The sequence below is a fragment of the Heliconius melpomene genome, chromosome 11, assembly GCF_056956725.1.
Source record: "Heliconius melpomene rosina isolate 202511_hmr_F chromosome 11, ASM5695672v1, whole genome shotgun sequence".
Taxonomy (NCBI): domain Eukaryota; kingdom Metazoa; phylum Arthropoda; class Insecta; order Lepidoptera; family Nymphalidae; genus Heliconius; species Heliconius melpomene.
The window spans coordinates 2,715,766-2,735,219 of NC_140399.1; the positions used below are offsets into that span (position 1 = coordinate 2,715,766).

At 34.0% G+C, this 19,454-nt stretch overlaps 1 protein-coding gene across 2 annotated transcripts in view; it reads right to left on the minus strand.

Moving 5' to 3' along the window:
• Positions 1–19,454, minus strand: part of 5-HT2A (5-hydroxytryptamine receptor 2A) — a 67,189-nt gene that overhangs the window by 40,250 nt on the left and 7,485 nt on the right. For both annotated transcript variants that reach the window (XM_085193243.1, XM_085193242.1), the window contains exons 2-3: positions 3,059–3,814; positions 216–318 (exon numbers count right to left, since the gene is read on the minus strand). In XM_085193243.1, coding sequence (XP_085049369.1) covers positions 216–318; positions 3,059–3,719 — 764 coding nt within the window. In that variant the 5' untranslated portion in view covers positions 3,720–3,814. The remainder of the gene's footprint in view (positions 1–215; positions 319–3,058; positions 3,815–19,454) is intronic.

Sequence of the window (19,454 nt, forward strand, 5' to 3'; positions counted from 1 at the left end):
CTGCTGTGTGCGGGATACAGCGTGAAGCTAATTTATATATGTTATATTATGAATTCATTTGTTAACCTTACGTATATGGTTAATGTTTTGAACCTAAAACATAACTGGGACCTGGGGGCCGAAGCTTTGTTTTCATAGTTATTAAACTAAAAAAGCAAAAATAAAAAAATAACATATTTTAATAATAAATAAACTTTTCTACATAAAATACAAACCTGCCAATGCTTATAAAGCACATATGCATGATGCTAGCGGAGCAGGCGAGGACGTCGCACGTCACGTACACGTTGCACCAGACAACGCCCAGCGGCCAGTAACCTATAATAAAGTATTATTTAAATTGTATGAAAATATAATATTAAAAATATATTGAAAAACTCTCGTTGCAGCGGCGAGGTTGTAAGTTCGATTCCAACTGGTGGAAATTAATAAATTTCATTATTTTGCTCTGGTACCAAAATAAACGTAGAAATCTGATACTTAACAAGTAATGTCTCGAAAACAGGGGTAGACAGAGGGGAATGGAATGCTTGGATAATGGGTTCCTTTTTCCGCCGAGTTCTGAAGGAGTGTTGGAACTCATCACTACGCTTTACTAGTCATTACGCTTTACTAGTTTCTAACATTCACGCTATATCCCTAGCGGAGTAGACAGAGAGAACGGAATGCCAAACGCTACGGTAATATTATAAACTAAAGTTTTCTAATAAAACATATAAATTAGCTTTGTAAGCCATTTCGATCAGTTAATTTAAAAATGTACTCCAAAAAACCTCGTACTCTGGCGTAGATCCAGAATTTAGGTTTACTGGATTTTAAGATTATTATGGAAACATTGCTAAATTGTAGCTAGTTCAAACTCTCATGACTCTTTGGACAGTGTCAGCCTTTAAAATGTGTTTGCCCCCACTCAGGTGGGAGATGCACTTAAATTATTTTCGTTTCTCTTCTTTCATAAAGCGACTAAGCGCCTTATATTTCAGCGGAAAGTGATGGAAGGAAATGTCTTACTGGGTAACGGAGTTCGAGTTCCCAGGTACCTTCTGTCTACCCTACAATTTACGAGATTCAATGTGAAATTAAAAAAAAAATAACCACTAACTATACCTAAATATAACTATACCGACTAGTTTGTGTGGGAAGCAGAGAAAAAAGAGTTATTACACTAATTTCTGTTTGCTTACTACTATGCAGGAAAAAATCGTCGAGCTAAAGCTGATAAAAAAATCTAAACTTCACATTTAACTTGTCAATTTGTATAAGGAAAAATCAACAGTTTTCCAAATTCAACCAATATTTATTCAGTATCGGTGTCAGTCAAACAATGTTATTGTATTCAAACACAAATATACAGTTCAAGTGAGAAAACAAACTGAGGTTAAATTTTATTTGGAAATAAAAAAAAACAACCATTAAACGTTTTCTTTTTTTACTCCCCTTTTTCTTTCTATATCTTTTTTCTTAATATTTCTGTGAGCTTAAGGTTGTCAGAAATGACCGTGTTAAGTTTCTTTATTCCCTCCCCTTTCACTCAACTTTGAGATACCTTGCACCGAATAGGACTTGAACCCATAACCATAGCTAGAAAGCTTATGAAAATTCACACATTTACGCAAAAACTACTGAACGGATTTGGATGAAACTTTATGATAATAGAGCTTATACATAGAATCATAGACTTTTTGTTAAAATTGTGTAAAATTTGTCTATACACAACAAGAAGTTTTTAGTAACCAGGCGAAGCCGCGAGTTGATCGCTAGTGTATAATAAGACACCTAAGCAATTTCACTACGTTCATACGAAATTTGCTTCAAAATTAAAAAAAAAACATAAATTAATCAAAATATACGGTTTTTGGCGAACCTCTATATCAAGATTAGTATACCTGCCAAATTCATCTTAGCCAAACGTTGGCGTCAGTTTTATATTTCATGCAAAAATATGATAAGTTATACACATTGCGGAATATTTAATATTTTTTACTATAGAAAACCTTGAATAATATTTTCTGTATTCTTAACCGACTTCAAAAAACAGGAGATCCCAAGCCTTAAACAAAAGTTAGTATTTGGGTAGTAAGTAATTTGAGTTAGCGATAAATCACAGAAGACACCCAGGTGCACTAACTAGTCTTTGATGGAGACTAAAACTAGAAATAAGAATTTATTACAGTAAACTTCCAGTATTCATTTATGCTGTTTATAATATTAATATTATTTGGTTCAGGTCTTGGCACCGACTTCAAACCTATCAGTAGGCAACATATACTAAAAATAGTTATTGTATTAACATTAAATGAGAAATCTGTATGCCGCACATAGCAGCAATAGAGATTTGGAAACCTAGTAGAAAGAGACTCCATTTCCATTAAGATTTTTGCGTTCTCTATTTTCCACCGAATTCTGGACGCAATGCGTCTCGAGTAGCTGAACTCGAAACTAAAAATATTTAATCATTTCGGCTGAGAATCGAACCCATAACCTGTCGCGCTAATTCATTTCTACGAGTGGGAACCGAGATATAAACTTTGCTGCTACGCCAAAACGGCCTCAATTACATATATAATATATCAAAAGTACATTTTTCTTACTTCAATATATTGCATTTACTTCATAAGTTTTGTTCTTTGACCCTAACAAAATATGTAAAAAAATCACTCATAATAACATTCTATGAGACCGGCATAAATTTATATTACAGACCGAAAATATCCATAAATTCATAATCGTTTTACTTTAAAAGCTTATTACATCATTTGAAACTACTCTTTACTTAATTAAATTGTTTCATTTAATTCTTTGATATTTCCATTATTAATACTGTAAGATGATTTTAAAATAAATTAATTTTAGAAGGCGGAATTGAGGCAGCTATAAGCGCGACGGTTGTGAGACTATTTTATATTTTCATTTCGTTGCTCTAGTAACGAGGCAAAGCACGGCGATAAGTTCCGCAATGTCTCCAAAATTGGGCGGAAAGTGGAGAACGGTGCATCTTAACACTAAGTACTCTTTACGGGATAAGGCGTGAAGCTAAAACAAAACAAAAAAATCTTACCTAAGAATCCAGGTATAGCTCCCATCGGCATTACAAACAAACTGACGAGCAAATCAGCAATCGCCAGCGACAGCAGAAAGTAATTGGTCACATTCTGCAACCGCTTGTCCAGGCACACCGCCAGACACACCAGGATATTACCCACACCCCCCGCCACTATAAACAATATCACAAACAGGAAACTCCACTCATATCCTACACCATCCATAATATCTTCAGTACTATTGCCGTTCCACGTACATTGAAAATTATCTACTAAACTATAATTTCCACTACCACTCGAAGCATCAATGTAAAACGTCCGATTTGTATCCCCATAACAAAAGAGCATATCTGATTTACAAGTACCGAAGTTAGGTATTCGTAACCACAAATGTCTTAGAACACTCTCAACTAAATCAGTCATTACATTCAGCTTGAGTCTAACGCTACATTCAATGTCGTAGCTCCTAAAATCCAAGGAATTGTTGGAACATTGGTAACAGCTATAAGTAGTTCCATTGTGAACGTCCAAATCTAATTCGCAACTGAATTCTATAGAATTTCCGTAGGTAACACACTCCAGACCCGAGGAAAAGGATCCGTTTACACAACTCTTGCCAGAAATCAATTGACATCTGAAGTCCTCTAGTGATGGATCCGGATAAGTGAAATTCGTCATAGCCGGTAGGATTATTCCATTTGTTCGATATTAGGTTATTCTTTCTTGGAGCATTGTCGGTGTTTCTCGTTTGTTCATGAAGTTACTTCAGAAATCTGAAACAAGAAAAAGTATCGTTTAGGGTAGAACAATGAGTATTCTTCGAAAGGGGTAATTTTGAAGTCACGGAATTGAGCAATAAAATTGCGGAGATAAAGAGAACTCTCTTTCTTTTAATAATTAGTAAGACCTTTTTCTTAAAAGATAAAAAAACAAAGAAAACAAAGCTACAATGCTAGAATTACGGGGCGTTTTTGTCGGCAATAATTAGTTTTCCGTTCTTTCCGTTGCGAGGGCACTTTGCTCAGCCTTTTTCAGGTATTACAACTCCATCGATATCGTGATCCTTAGCTGCATTCGTATGCGAATAGTAAAATTAAGTTTATATTTATTTATACACTTTTTTTATACACATTTCAATATAATGATAATATATGAAAATGATAAATAATTATTGAAAACTAATATTAGTAAATATTGTATTTTTATTTTAAATCTTAAATGAAATCAAATTAAATCAGGGATACTAGTGTAATTTTCATACATGGCAATCCAGCGTACAATCACACAAAAAGTCATATAGGCTAATTTAATAGAAAAAAAAATAACTTCTAAATTCTACCTACTATATTTTTAAATAATAAATAAATAAAAGATTTCGAACGCCAAATCTAATATTTGATTGGAAATACAATCCAAGAATAAATTAATGAAATATTCCCGTGCCAATTTTTAGAACTAACAGCGATAATTGGCTTACCGCTCCGTCCAAATAAGCATTTCTCTTAATTTATACCTAACTAAAGCTATGTAGTACTTTTTTTTTATAATGAAAGTAGTGTAAAATTATTTTTATTATTTAGTTATATGAAAATACTCTTATAATATGAGGATATTTCTATTAGGATAATAAAATAAAACTAAAATAAATCAGAGGGAACCTAGTGTTACGAGGTGTCTACCCCGTTCCCCACTATCCGCCGAATTCTAGAGGCGTGTTGAGTGGTGGAACTCAACGCCGCTATCTACCTCGACACCAAAGCAAAGAAATTAAAATTGAATTGTAAATAAATATTTAATTTCCTCGAGTGGGGATCGAACCGACGGCCTTCGCGTTCGTCGCGCGACGGCTTCAGGAAAAATATGATGAAGATGCTAAACAACAACCAACGCTATATTAGTTGCAAATTTTTCATCAGCATAGGATCCATTGTGAAGGTACAACCACCCATTTGCATACAGTTACTTATGCAAGATATCTACTACGGATGTCGTCGTATGAATTGATGTTGAAATGGAAATGGCTTGGCCTAGTCGGCATGCGTCTTGTAATAAGGAAACATTTGCCGTACTAGCAGGATAGAAATTCAATGTAATTATGTACTTCTATATTAGCTATTTTATTTATATAACTAGTGGGCCCGGACGCGGCTACGCCCGCTTGAACTATACGAATATTTATTAAATATATTTATGAAATTATTTTCAGTTTTCAATAGAGAGATGCGTTAAGTAAGCTCATTTTAGGTGACGTTTTCTAACAACAAACTTTGCAAATTGTTGCCTAGCAACGACAGTTGTTATTAACATGGCGGAATAAATTGCATGTCAAATTAATAAGTATTTTAATATATTGATATATATCGAAAAAATTACAAATATGAGAAAAAAAAGTATCCTATGTTCATCCCGGGACCCTCAAGTATGAGTATTTTATCACAATTAAATTAGCGGTTTAGCCCTGATTGCGTAAAAGACAGACAGACAGAGTTACTTTCGAATTTATAATATACGTATGGATGGATAGTGAAATTATGATGATAATAAAGAAACTAGGTTTCACCTCTCAACGGGCAATACCTACAGAAATCTGCGTGTTCAAAACAAGAAATCGAGTCTCCTAACACTGCTATGTGTGGGATATAGCGTGACGCTGAAAAAAAGGTTTTGCTTAAATTTTATATGGAAATTTAGAAATTTTTGTCCTTCATATAGCAGGTTAGTCAAAAGAAACCCAGTATTAATACCCAGTTTTCCACTTACCGCCCAATTTTGAGACATTTTGCGTGTTGAGTGACGAATGGGAATCGAACTCACAGTAGTCATATTTACAGTTATATATAAATTTTATATATTTTGCATAAATAACCCCCAATCAAATTATTGAAAACAGAATTGTAATAATGAAACGTTATTCATACAATAAGCTTTCGAAACAAGCTTTATACAAAGCCCTGGTGAAAAATGTCACTGCATTAGTCATGAACAGATTTGATGAAAGTGTTATGGGTGTTGGAAATATTGTTTTGAGTTATGTAGCTATGGAAAGTTTTTACTTTATTTTTACCATTTTTTATTTTACTTGCCGTGGCAGTATCTGTCTTAGAACCGTATTTGTACACCACTCTCAAGTCTGAAATCGATCTTGAGATACCGTTTTCATTCATAAATTATATTAAATGAAAACAGCATCTCAAGATCGATCTCAGACTTGAGAGCGGCTTATATTAACGGGTCTTGTAAGATACAAGCTCATTGACCCACTTCTCAGTGTCCGATTGAGCTGAAATTTGAGTTAAAACTCAGTTCTGAATTTGTGATGACAACATGGTGGATTATAAATTTTTGCACAACCAACATACGGGTATTAAATAAAAAGTTTTGTAAAATACAATAAGCCATAAACAATCTAGAAAGCTTGTCTTAAAAATATTGTTTTTAATTAATATTTTAATTTTAAGCTATTTAAAGCTCATTTAGTTCTTGATACAGCTATAAGTGTAAACGGAACACTAAGTGTTAAGATACTCTGTTTTACGGCCAACCCGTTTTAAAAGTTGTGTAACTCTAAATCTATATATATAAAATCGAAAGGTCACTCACTCATCACGAAATCTCAGAAACTACAAGTGCTAGGAATCTCAAATTTTGCATAGGAGTTACTTATAGGACGTAGGTGCTCACTAAGACGGGAATTTGCAATATTAGATTTCTAAGGGGTTGTTTTTGGGGTCGAAAGTTTGTATGAAACTTAGTTACTACAAATGCTAGGAGTCTCAAATTTTGCATAGACGTCACTAGGACGTAGTCATGGAGACAGAAATTAATAATAACATAGTTCACGCGGGTGAAACCGCGACCGGGCCGCTAGTATGTTATATAGTCTACATATACGTAATAAGTTTACATTTATATGCCCGTATAGCTTCGGTCGAAGTATTTAGCCATTTTATTGATAATTTCAATTCATTTCAATTTTTATTGACAAAATTCATTTCAATTTTTATTGATAATTTTAAAAGCAATAAGCGACAATATGAAACGCGTCAAGGTCAAAAGCATAATACGACGACATAATAAAACGTGGAGTGTCACTTGTAGCGGAAATATCAATAATGCTAAGTTATTTTATTATGTAATCCATAAAATAAATATTAAATGAATATTGTGTATATTGAATAACTAAACATATTCTGGCTATATATTAATTAAAAATGATATTTTTTTTATATCATTGTAGTTTTTTTTAGGTGGTAGACAAATGGAACCTAGTATTAAGATCTTTTAGTATTTACTAGGTCGAGGAAATGAAAATAATTAATTTCCCCAACCAGGAATCGAGCCCACAACTGTCGCGTTTACAGTCAAATGTCAGACGGTGCTATTTTGCCACGACGCGACTACCTCTACGGTATATAGGGTTTGTAAAAATTAAAAGAGATAAGAAAATTTAGAAATTTTAACCTATTCCTTTTTTGAGAATTCAGGAAGATTGGCCAGACCAGTGTTTAAATGAACTTTTAAAAATAAATTAAAAAGTGGCCGGTAGGATATAAGCGCCGTGCTCCGAATATACATACATATGTACATTTATCATCCGAAACTGCCTCTTAAAAGATGTCATACAAAAGTTAAATAATATTTTCAGCATAACCCATGAAACGGACCAGGCCCTTCCCCAACAAGTATGTGACGAAAGCTTTTAGATGGGAACATGAAATATAAATGTAAATTACATAATTTGCTGTACTCAAGAGGACTGAATATAAACTCTCTCAGTCATCACCATTCACACAAAATACTGACTCTCTGTAGGTATTTACGTATCTACTTTTACACATTTTGTATGAAATGTATGGAGTCATACAACGTTAAAAATAAATTTCGTATACGTTTTTTTAGCTTTAAATAGTTAAAAACTTAACCAGCTTAGGCAGAGGGAACCTCGTGTTAAGGCACTCCGTTCCTCACTGTTCGCCACATTTTGTAAGCATTACGTGTTGAAAGGCGGAACTCAACGCCGCGCTTTGCCTCGACACCAGAGCGACGAAATGGAAATATAAATTTAAATAAATATTTCCTTTCCTCGAGTGAGGATCGAACCCACATCCAGTGAATTTTGGACCACACTTTGTGCCCCTGCGCTACGACTGGCCTCAGCTTTAAATTGTAAGTCAAAGAAAATTGAATAAACGCCCTTATTTCGATAGTACAAAATTAATTGTACACAATTATTGTCTATTCAAATCCTACTCGGAATATTATTGAAAAAAATCACAATTCAATCGAATCTAAGAAAATACATGTATAAGAACTATAATAAAATATTTGGGACATAGTATTCGTATATTTATATTAGTATTCCATCATCCATATAATGTTCCCCATATAAAACAAATTAACTTAATTCAGTTTTGATTGAGGTCATCACGTCGCCGGCAGTTCCATTGCGTCACGGTGGCTCTCTGTCTATAGGTACTCGTACATGCGTTTGTCTTGTCACGTTTGTGGGATCTATTCTATTCTTATTCGGGGAACAAATTATTTTCAATAACACACTTTGATAGCGGAAATGGAACGGAGTGTCTTGACACTACGTTTCTTCTGCCTACCCTCCTATATGCACGACGAGAAGCTGATTTATTTATATAAAAAAAGTATATGAAGTTATTTAGAAATATATAGTATCTTATTTTTACTCTAATAACAGTAATAACACTACACGTTCTAGACATTTTGTATGAAAAATGGTCAGAAGGCGGGAGCAATAAATAATTGTGTACACTCTGTATGCGGATCACAACACGTAATATGTGTACAAAACTTAATAAAAACCTATTTTCTAGCCTTTTTCATATGAATGTTCCCAATTTTAGAAAGATCCGATGTATAATTTTGTTGGTATCATTTGTCCCGTTATTGGGAAAAGATTTTCGGGTCACGGAATATTATTTCGATTGCTATTATTAATAATCCAGAAAGGGCGACAGTATTTAATTATAATATTTTTAATGCTTAATCTATATTTACAAGTTTTTTTACGTTTTTTACGGAATTTTATAACCTAGTGTTATAACAGTCCGTTCCGATTGCCCGCCGATTTCTAAGGGCTATTATAATAGAATATTTTAGGCTCCCTAACTCTACATGCAATGATAGAATTAGAGGGCCTAAAATATTCTAAAACTTCTGGATGACCTGAAGAAATAAATATAAAACTAAGAGGGCATGGTATCCCAACGTCAGATTTTAAAAGTGACAGTTGTAGGATCGATTCCTTTTCAGAGAATGAATTAATTTCCTTTCTTCGCTTCGCTGTTATCAAGGTCAAAAAAGAAATGGAGTGCCTTGACACTATAAAAACTCATCACATTATCAACTTATATTGCTTTCATCCCTATAATATTAAGATTTAGAAATAAGAAAAGGTCACTGACCTGTCTACCAATGACAAACCAGGCATACAGATAACGTTATTAGGGTAACAAGATTTTTGTAACGTCAACCCTATCTAATAAGTGTAAAACGGACGATTTGTTAGTATAATACAGCATTTAATATATCAATTTAGGTGTTGAGTGGAGAAACTCAAAGCCGAATGCCTCCAGAATTCTGCAGAAAGTAGAAAACGGGAATTCTTAACACTAGGTTCCCTCTTTCTTCCATGCTGTGAGCGATATACGGCGTGAAACTGTGAAACTGACAAAATAAATATATTTTTAATTAATATTATACTTACAAAGAAAAATACTTTAGCATTGTCTAGTAATACCCTTCCCACACCGTTTGATTTAGCGCTAATTAAGTTTGGGTAGGCTTTCTAAGCCGGTACTTAGTATCAGCTTTAGACTTAGCAAAAGAAAAATATAAAAGGATTTAAGTCTTCTTTTATTTGGAAAAAAAACCTATAATTCGGCTCTACTAATAGTTAATTTTAATAGAACTTTTAAATATAATTTTTAATAGAACGATAATTACGTAGATTTACGTATAATATCTTTCAATGGGCAAAAGTCAGAGAACATAGTCACTGAACACTACTCTTAAATCTGCCCTTTTATTACTAGGGTCGTTAAAATAAAGAAAATCCTCTAAATTAAGATATGAGAGTCAAAAGCTACAAATGATGAACTTTCACAAAGCCAGCTAACGTAATGACCGTTGGACAGGAAGGAAGGTAGGAAGTAATAAACCTCTACAGAACCAAAGTAAGGCTTTTGTTCAGTTACAATAGCCATATACATTGTCGAACGACATATAAGATCGTTACTTGAAAACATAAATAAGTATTAATGATTTCCTTTAATGATATTGAGTTAATTTATATCTTATTTCTTTAGCTTCACGCTTTATCCCGCACATAGCGTAAGCTTCACCGGTTCCTGTAGTGTTAAGACACTCCAGTTCAATTAAGACCCTTCCGTTTCCCAGAGTTTTCCGCAGAATTCTGGGATATTCTGTTAATTAAATTAATATTCCCTCCATTGGGAATGGAACCCACAATAGTTGTGTTTACAGTCGCACGTTTGTTTGTTGTTATATATATTAAAATGTAAATTGAAAAAATATATTATGCAATTTTTCGTAGAAAACAAACTTTTCAGCTGTCACTTATCTATATATATATATAAAATCGAAAGGTCACTCACTCATCACGAAATCTCAGAAACTACAAGTGCTAGGAATCTCAAATTTTGCATAGGAGTTACTTATGGGACGTAGGTGCTCGCAAAGACGGGAATTTGCAATATTCGATTTCTAAGGGGTTGTTTTTAGGGTCGAAAGTTTGTATGAAACTTCGTTACTATAGATGCTAGGAGTCTCAAATTTGGCATAGACGTCACTAAGACGTAGTCATGGAGACAGAAATTAATAATAACATAGTTCACGCGGGTGAAACCGCGAGCGGGCCGCTAGTATTATATATGAGTGTAGATATTTGAAAGATAATCATGTAAATAAACTGTAATTTTATTAATAGTCTGGAAAAATGAGAAAAACCAAATGTTACTGGTCTATCTGTTTTTCAAGAGAGAGGTTCTCTCTTGAAAAACAGATAGACCAGTAACATTTGGTTTTTCTCATTTTTAAGACACTCCGTTACATAAAATTAAATGTTAATTATTATTAAATTTAAAATGATAAAAAATGAAAAAACATACGAAACAAAACAATTCAGGCATATTATGTTATAAACGAAATCCCATCTGTCAATCGCATTTTGACATTTGATTTACGGACGTAATAAAGGCAATGTTCATCGTATTATTCAATACTTTTTCTATGTCCATTACAAATTGTATTGACATTTTCCTCTAATAAACCATTGGAATGTAAACTAAAGCAAAACGACAGATATTAGGAAAATTTTGGAATTTATTTTTAGGTTCATGCTGTATCCCGCATAGGAGACAATGGGAACTTGGGAACCTAGTATTGAGACATTGCTACTTTCAATAAAATAAAAATATTTTTCATTTCCTCGAGTGAGAATCAAACCTACAATCTATCGCGTCAAACTCTAGTGCAGATCCAACGACTGGCCTCCCTTTAATAATTTAACATAATGATTATATACTAACATTTCATGAAAGCACCTAACATATTGAGTTTCTAAGTATTATTGCGATTTTACGAACATAAAGCGGACGAAGAAGCTATTTATATCAATTACGATCACCACAACCAACTCTTACAGTTTGATGCATCGATGCACTCTAGCTTAGGACATTAAGGAACCCTTCTTCTATAAATATATACTAAGAAGTAAGCTAGTCTTATTGAAACGTGACAGTAGGGGGTTCACATCCTGTTTAGACAAATATTTATGTTTCCAATATATGATAAGAAAAATGTTTATTTCGAAAATTTGAACTCACACCTCTAGAAATCCGGAATTTAAAATTTCAAGTAAGAAGTAAGTAGTTTTCTTTACCGAGTGTGAAATAGCACTTTAAAAAAGAGCAAGCCCAACTAAGCATTAGATGATGTAAATAGAGCATTATTAAAATAAATTATTGCATATTATTCCTTTTAGAATTACTTACGAACAACTTCTAGGAAATAGTAGAACTATCATAAATTCAAATAGTAGAAATATCATAAATTTAAGTTAACAATTTAAAATATTCAACAAAGCTATTGATACTGGGAGTTGAAAAAAACGGAATAATAAAAACAGAGAAATAAAAAAGTATAAAAAAAATTTTAAGTTAAACGGTTTTATATTGCAGATAAATGTACTAAAAGCTAAAAAATAATTTCATAGAAATTATGATTACTAAAATTTAATCGTGGGGCACGTCCAATATCTACAATTGAAAGACATAGCGTGAGACTTCACCCACCTAGTGGTAAGTAGCAAGTGTCCCCACGATTTTATTTTAGTAATCATAATTTCTATGAAATTATTTTTTAGCTTTTAGTACATTTATCTGCAATATAAAACCGTTTAACTTAAAATTTTTTTTATACTTTTTTATTTTTAAGTTTTTAGTTTTTATTTCTCATGCTATTCAATTCGTTGAAATGAGGCTCGATGTCTCATTATTGCAAGGTTAATGGAGAATGTTACGAACGACCCCCCCAGAGGTCCAATAAAGGGACAAGGCTATGTACAACAAGATGTGCCTGAATCTTGAGGGGAAAACGCTAACGACATATCATTTTTATCCACCTAGTGCCATACAGTTCTCGGCGCGCTTCTACCTTTTACCTTGGGTGGTACCCCTAGCGACGTATCATTTTTAGGCACCCTATAGCCACACAGTCCTCGACAGGATACCAGATCTTGACTTAGGTGGGAGATTCATATTGTAATTGTGTATAGTATACTGTATTATACTTACCAAGCCCTTTATTTTGATACCCATATTGATGGGATTGAAAACTACATTATCCGCCATTTTGTAGCAGTGGCCATCTTTGATTTTGATTTTGTATAGTGCCCTGAATTCTACTTGACAAGCCCTTTCATTTGATACCCATATTGATGGGATCGAAAAAACTAACTTGTCCGCCATCTTGTAGCGGCGGCCATCTTGGATTTTGATTATGTATAGTCCACTGAATTCTGCTTGACAAGCCCTTTCATTTGATACCCGTATTGATAGGATTGAAAAAAACTAACTTGTCCGCCATCTTATAGTGGCGGCCATCTTGGATTTTGATTTTGTATAGTCCACTGAATTCTACTTGACAAGCCCTTTCATTTGATATCCATATTGATGGGATTGAAAAAAACTAAGTTGTCCGCCATCTTGTAGCGGCGGCCATCTTGGATTCACAATAATATTGAATATGGATAATTGTATTGTCACCAGAATCAAAGGCGTATACCAAATTTCAGATCAATCGGTTAACGGGAAGAGGGTTAAATTTCAATTACTAAATTTGACCCAAACAAACAAACGGGGTGAGCTAAATAAAACCGTTTAATAAAAGAAACTGAACGGTAAAACGGAATACGTTATAAAAATAACGGAAATGTAAAGAAAAGTCCATATATATAGTTTTCATTGTATACCTGATCGACTTTCATAGAACACAAAGCGACATAACCCAGATTAAACACCGGCGGCGCTAGAATATTTTTTTAAGTTAAATATTAACATTGCGAGAGTAAAATGTTCACAAGAACAAGTTTGAATGGAATTCATCAGAGACTGATGGAAGGTCAGATGCTGAGTTATTACAAAATGTTGTCAAATATGGGTGGAAATGTTTATCTTTTTTGTATATATTTTTTTTATGCTAAAAAAACTGATTATATTTAAAATTATTATAAGTAGACCTATTACTAAATTACTTTCACCTGTGTTTCCCCTGTTTTTAAGATGTACGCTGGCATTGCATGTTGTATTGCGGAACTCAACGCCGCGTTTACGGTCGCACACTAATGCCCCTATGTCACGACTACCTCTCCTATTAATATATACTACTAGAGACCTGCCAGCGGCTTCGCCCGCTTGAACTACATGATTATTCATTTAATAAACAGAATTGACTGACAGTCATATGTGTTGATGTCAATGACTAATTTAATTGACTCGTTCAGAAACAGCCGTAAATGTAATGTTATTGATTTGGATAAAGTTCTTAAATATAATATTCTTTGTACAATAACTGTAATGATTGCATATTACAAAAAATACCCAAATCGAATCGAATCGAAATCGAATTCAAAATAATTAAATGAATCGAATATCGAGTGACGTCCCTCATTGAACTATCTGATTTAACTCTATTAGCACAGTGTCAAATCACTATTTGCTGCAAATAATATAATACGTAACTCTACACCGCTGAAACTGTACACTTCAGTCTCGAGTCACTGTAACTCAATACGAAGGTCAAGTAATAAGCGTGAAATGGGTCCGTATATTTAAAGAAACATGTAAAACCAAAATGAAATAGAATGATATTTTAAAGCCTAAAGAGTGTGACTGTAACGCCACGGTTGTGGGTTCGATCCCCACTCGAGGAAATGAAATATTTATTCACGTTTATATTTCCATTACTTCGCTCTGGTGTCGAGGCAAAGCCCGGCGTTGAGTTCTGCCACTCAACACGCAATGCCTCCAGAATTCGGTAGAAAGTGGGGAACGGAGTGTCTTAACACTGGGTTCCCTCTGCATACCTTGTTGTGTGCGGTATACAGCGTGAAGCTGATTTTATGATTTTTTTCAATAATTATTTTATAGTTATTTAAGCTATGGCTATGGCTATGTAAAACAACGGTTGTCCTCCATTGTCAAAGCACGGATTCTCACTTTCTTCGGACATATTTCTCGACAAGAAGATATTTCCATGCAACGCCTTGTGATTCAGGGAAAAGTTGAGGGTAGCAGGCCACGCGGTAGATCCCCCATGCGATGGACAGACCAAGTGAAGGCAGCCCTCGATGACCCTCTCTATGAGTGCACCAGGCAGACAGTCAATCGCGAAAAATGGCGTCGGACTGTGTGGCGCACCACCAACCTTTAAAAAAAAAAAAAAAAAGACGACCACGACCGCTCTGTCCAGAGCGAAACGACAAAGAAGAAGAGAAGCTATGGCGGCATAGTCTGCCAGTGTTTTAATGAATAGGGATGGTTGCGGGTTCAATTCCAACTCATGAATAGAAACACTATCGAAACAGGTAGGCAAAATTAATACAAACTGATTTTTATTATTTACATTCTTTGCATGAGGATCGCCAAAATCATCTTGTTTACTGTCAGGCGCACTCTCATTGCGTTACGACAACCTTAACCTTAAAATATCTTTACAAATATCACAACATTGAAAAAAGAATTTATAAACTTACTTAATAATATTGTCAACGACAGGTAAAAGACAGATGAACGTGACAGGTAAAATAAAATGAACCGATATCAAACTTAAAGTATGTAGATGGAGTTTTTTTTTTAATTTGCAAATAATTGACCATAAGTAGATATTCGTAGATCTCTGCCACCCACCTACCCAGTACATCAAAAGTTACTTTTTTTCACAGTTTCACGATGTGAAGATATAAATAAATATTGCAGGATAGGTAAAAGTAACCTAGTGTTAAAACACTCCGTTTTACACCTCAATTCATTTTCCCGGGTGAAAATCGAACCCTAAACTATTGCGTAATACTGTCCGTAACACACAGCACTATGATTCTCTCTTCTATTTCTACACTTTCAGAGAAAAGAAAAGAAAAACATTGGGAGCCAAAGTCAAAGTAAAATCTTATAAATTTTACGAGTCAAAGCAGACTGCTTAGGATATGTCTGAGTTAAGGTGACTACCTTAACTCAGACATATCCCTATAGGGCTACGATACTAAACTATGAAGATAACTCTCATAAAATCTATCTAATATTTAAAATTAAATAGACCAATATCACATCCTCACATTCAAAAGACTTCAAAAGACTTCTGTGACAGAATAATTCCAACCCTTGCTGTATTCATGAAGAATGGTGGTAGCTTATTTGAACTATAGGATATAAATAGTTGGGTTATTTATAGAAATATAATTTTGTAGGAATAAAATATTAGAACTCTTATATAGATTAACAGTAAATATGTATTTTGCATTGTGTTATAATTTAGCGGAAAGTGGGGATCGTAAGTAAAGAAAGTGGGGAACGTTAATAGGAACGAAGTGTCATAAGATTAGATTCCCAGGTTCCTTGATTTATGGCTAAACATAATGTTAGATTAATATTAAAATAACGCAATGTATTAACAAAATTGTCTAAAATTAGTACTATCAGAAGGTTCTTCAACGTAGAAGTGCCTTCGAAGCGAGTACTCGCTCTTAGAGGCGTAGTCTCAAATATACTCTAACTTTTGCCATACATTAGCACAATAGTGCGCTGCAGAGAAGTCAAGCCTTCATGCTCTATTAAAAGGCTTTAGTGCACTTCACAACGTGTACACTACCTTAGAATAAGAGGAAATGGAAATTGCATTATTAGTTTTTTAGGGTTCCGTACCACACAAGGAAAAACGGTACACTTTTAATATCAATTTGTTTTTATCTGTAGATCGAGTAAAAGCATCATGCTAAAATTAATATCATTTATTCATCGATTCTGTAGGAAATTGTGTATAAACATAAGTTTGTATTTATTTTTACTATGAAATATCTATTAATTTTAACTTTTCGGAATTTTTCCTTTTATTCTCTATGCCCGCAAACTTAAGCTGGTAAACTTAGAAATTGTACTCTCCATAGACCTACAATCCTGAAATAAGTACGGAAGCCTCAGTGAGCGAGTCCGACTCGCACTTATCCAGCTTTTTTTATAATGATCCTTCATTTATTATATCAATAAATAAACAACCAATTTCTTTCAAGTTTTACATTACATTATATAAAGTCGTAAAAAGCCAAAGCGATAGTCAAAATAAACAGTATCAAATATCTTTTCGTTAAAAAGTTTAATTTTCACCGATAAATACAAATATTTTATCAAGTCATGATTATAATTTCTTTTTTGTTTTAGCTTCAGGGTTTAGCCTTATATAAACAGGATAGGCGAGGGAAAGTTTCGACACTTCTTCACGTGACACTTCCGTTCCCCATTTTTCGCAGAATTCTGAAGGCATTGCGTGTTGAGTAGCGAAACTCAACGCCACGCTTTATCTCGATACGAGAGCGAAGATATAAGAATATTAATAATTTATTTCCTCTAATGGGAATCAAACGCACAACCTGTCACAATGACTATTCATTAATTATTAACAAATCATATTCAAACTATTCATGGGTCACAATAGGTTAAGACACTCCATTCTCCGCTGCTCCCCACAAATAACGTGACAATTCCGCTAATTCTTCACAAATTTATAATTCTACCGACATCTCGTTAAATGGAAAACGACAAAACCTACAAAATTTAATTTAAGATCCCACTTTTGTGTAAAGTGGAAAAGTATAAATTAATTAAGCTACATTTTTTGGCAACTCTTCCGTTGATAATTTGCGCTAAATATAAAGTATGTTATTAAAGTAGAGGCCGTCATGGCACAGGAGCACAAGAATATGTCTATAACGATCGGTCGTGGGTTCGATCCCCGCTAATGAATGAATGAATGAATTATTATTTATTAATATTATTTGACGAATTATTATTTTGGGGTGACGATATTCGTAAAGTGGCGGGCAGCGACTGGATGCGAAGATCTGAAGAGAGAGCTCAGTGGCGTGCCATTGGAGAGGCCTATGTCCAGCAGTGGACGAGGACAGGCTGATGATGATGATGATGATGAATATTATTTGTGTCATTCCTCTAAAAATTATTTTATAACAGTTTATTTCAAGCATAATTTTCTTCTCTTACATAAAACACACATTGTAATTATCTTAAAATCTAACAAAATGCTATTAAACAACACGTACACAAAAGACAAACATCAACAAAAAACAATTGAAAAGTAAGCAACAGTAAACGTATTAGGCAGGAAACAGCGATGCAGCGAGGCATTTAATACTTTTCGAAAAAGAAATAATGATAATCAGGTTCACGATGTGTTCTTCTTAAAGCAGGGTAAGCAGAGGGAACCTGGTGTTAAGACACTCCGTTTCCCAGTTCCCGGCGAATTCTGAAGGTGCTGAATGGGGGAAATCAATGCCGCGCTTTGCCTCAACACTAGAGCGAAGAAATGGAAATATAAATTTAATATGTAACTATTTAATTTCCTCAAGTGGGGATCGAACCCACAACCAGTCGCGTTTACAGTCGCACTTTTTGCCCTTGCGCCAGATCTGGCCAAGATTCCTTGGCCTGGTCCAAATTTTTCCAAACAAATATAGCCATTTTTACGTTTATTTAAACAAACTTAATACTTTAAGGCCGAGTAGACCGAGCGGACGTAATATAAGCCGCAATGCGTTTCGCGCTCTGATGCACAAGACAGGAGCAGGGTTAGGGTGGATTCACACTATAATGCCGATTTCGATTCGTTCTTCGTCCGACCTAAGTCTGTTAAAGATATTCTTATATGAGAAATAATGAGAAGTTCCGATCCAACCAACAAGCGTGTTACGCGTGTTTAATTTTTTTTTTAAATCCAATCGGATCGAGAAAGACACGTGACTGGCACTATAGTGTGGATCCTCCCTTAAGCCATACATAGAACTACTACCAGAGTTTCATCTGTTATCTATGTAGACAACAGATGAAACTAATTGCTTAAATAGGTATAAATAGTTTGGTTTAAACATTTGTACCAAAGATTTTTATGTCCAGTGTGATTTGGTTGAGGAAGAAGAGGAATTGAAATATTTATTTAAATTTATGTTTTATTTGGTCGAGACAAAGCGCGGCGTTGAGTTCCGCCACTTAACACGCATTGCCTTAAGAATTTTGCAGAAAGTGGGGAACGTAGCGCAATTGCCTTCGGGGGTGTCACGGGGTTTCTTTTAAAGCACCAGCAGCCTCGATGACTTGTAAAAATAAACTTGCGTTAAGCGAAGAGAGGTTAAGGAGAATTATTTCTTAAGTGATATGTAAAAATGATTAATTTAGTATTTCTAAAGTATTTCTAATCAATATTATTATCTATATAAAGTTTAACCGTCTTAACATACTGTAATTACGATACATAACGAACAGTTTAATTTAACCCCATAAACTTAGGAAGTGACTTCGCGGTGGAGAATTCGTAAACATAATTCTCCAGTTATTATTCCCTTCGCAATTTACAAAGGAAATGTTTCAGCAACACATAAACATTGTGGTTGGAAAGCGGATAAAATTGAAAATTTAATCAATTACTAAAGTATTTAGGTTCGAATCCCGCACGAGGAATGTTTTGTATTAAACAATGAATTCATGTATCTCTTTGTTTAATTATAGAATTAAACAAAGAGATACATGAATTCATTATTATTTAAAACAGCTCAGTATGGGCGAAAAGCTCATTGATTATTTA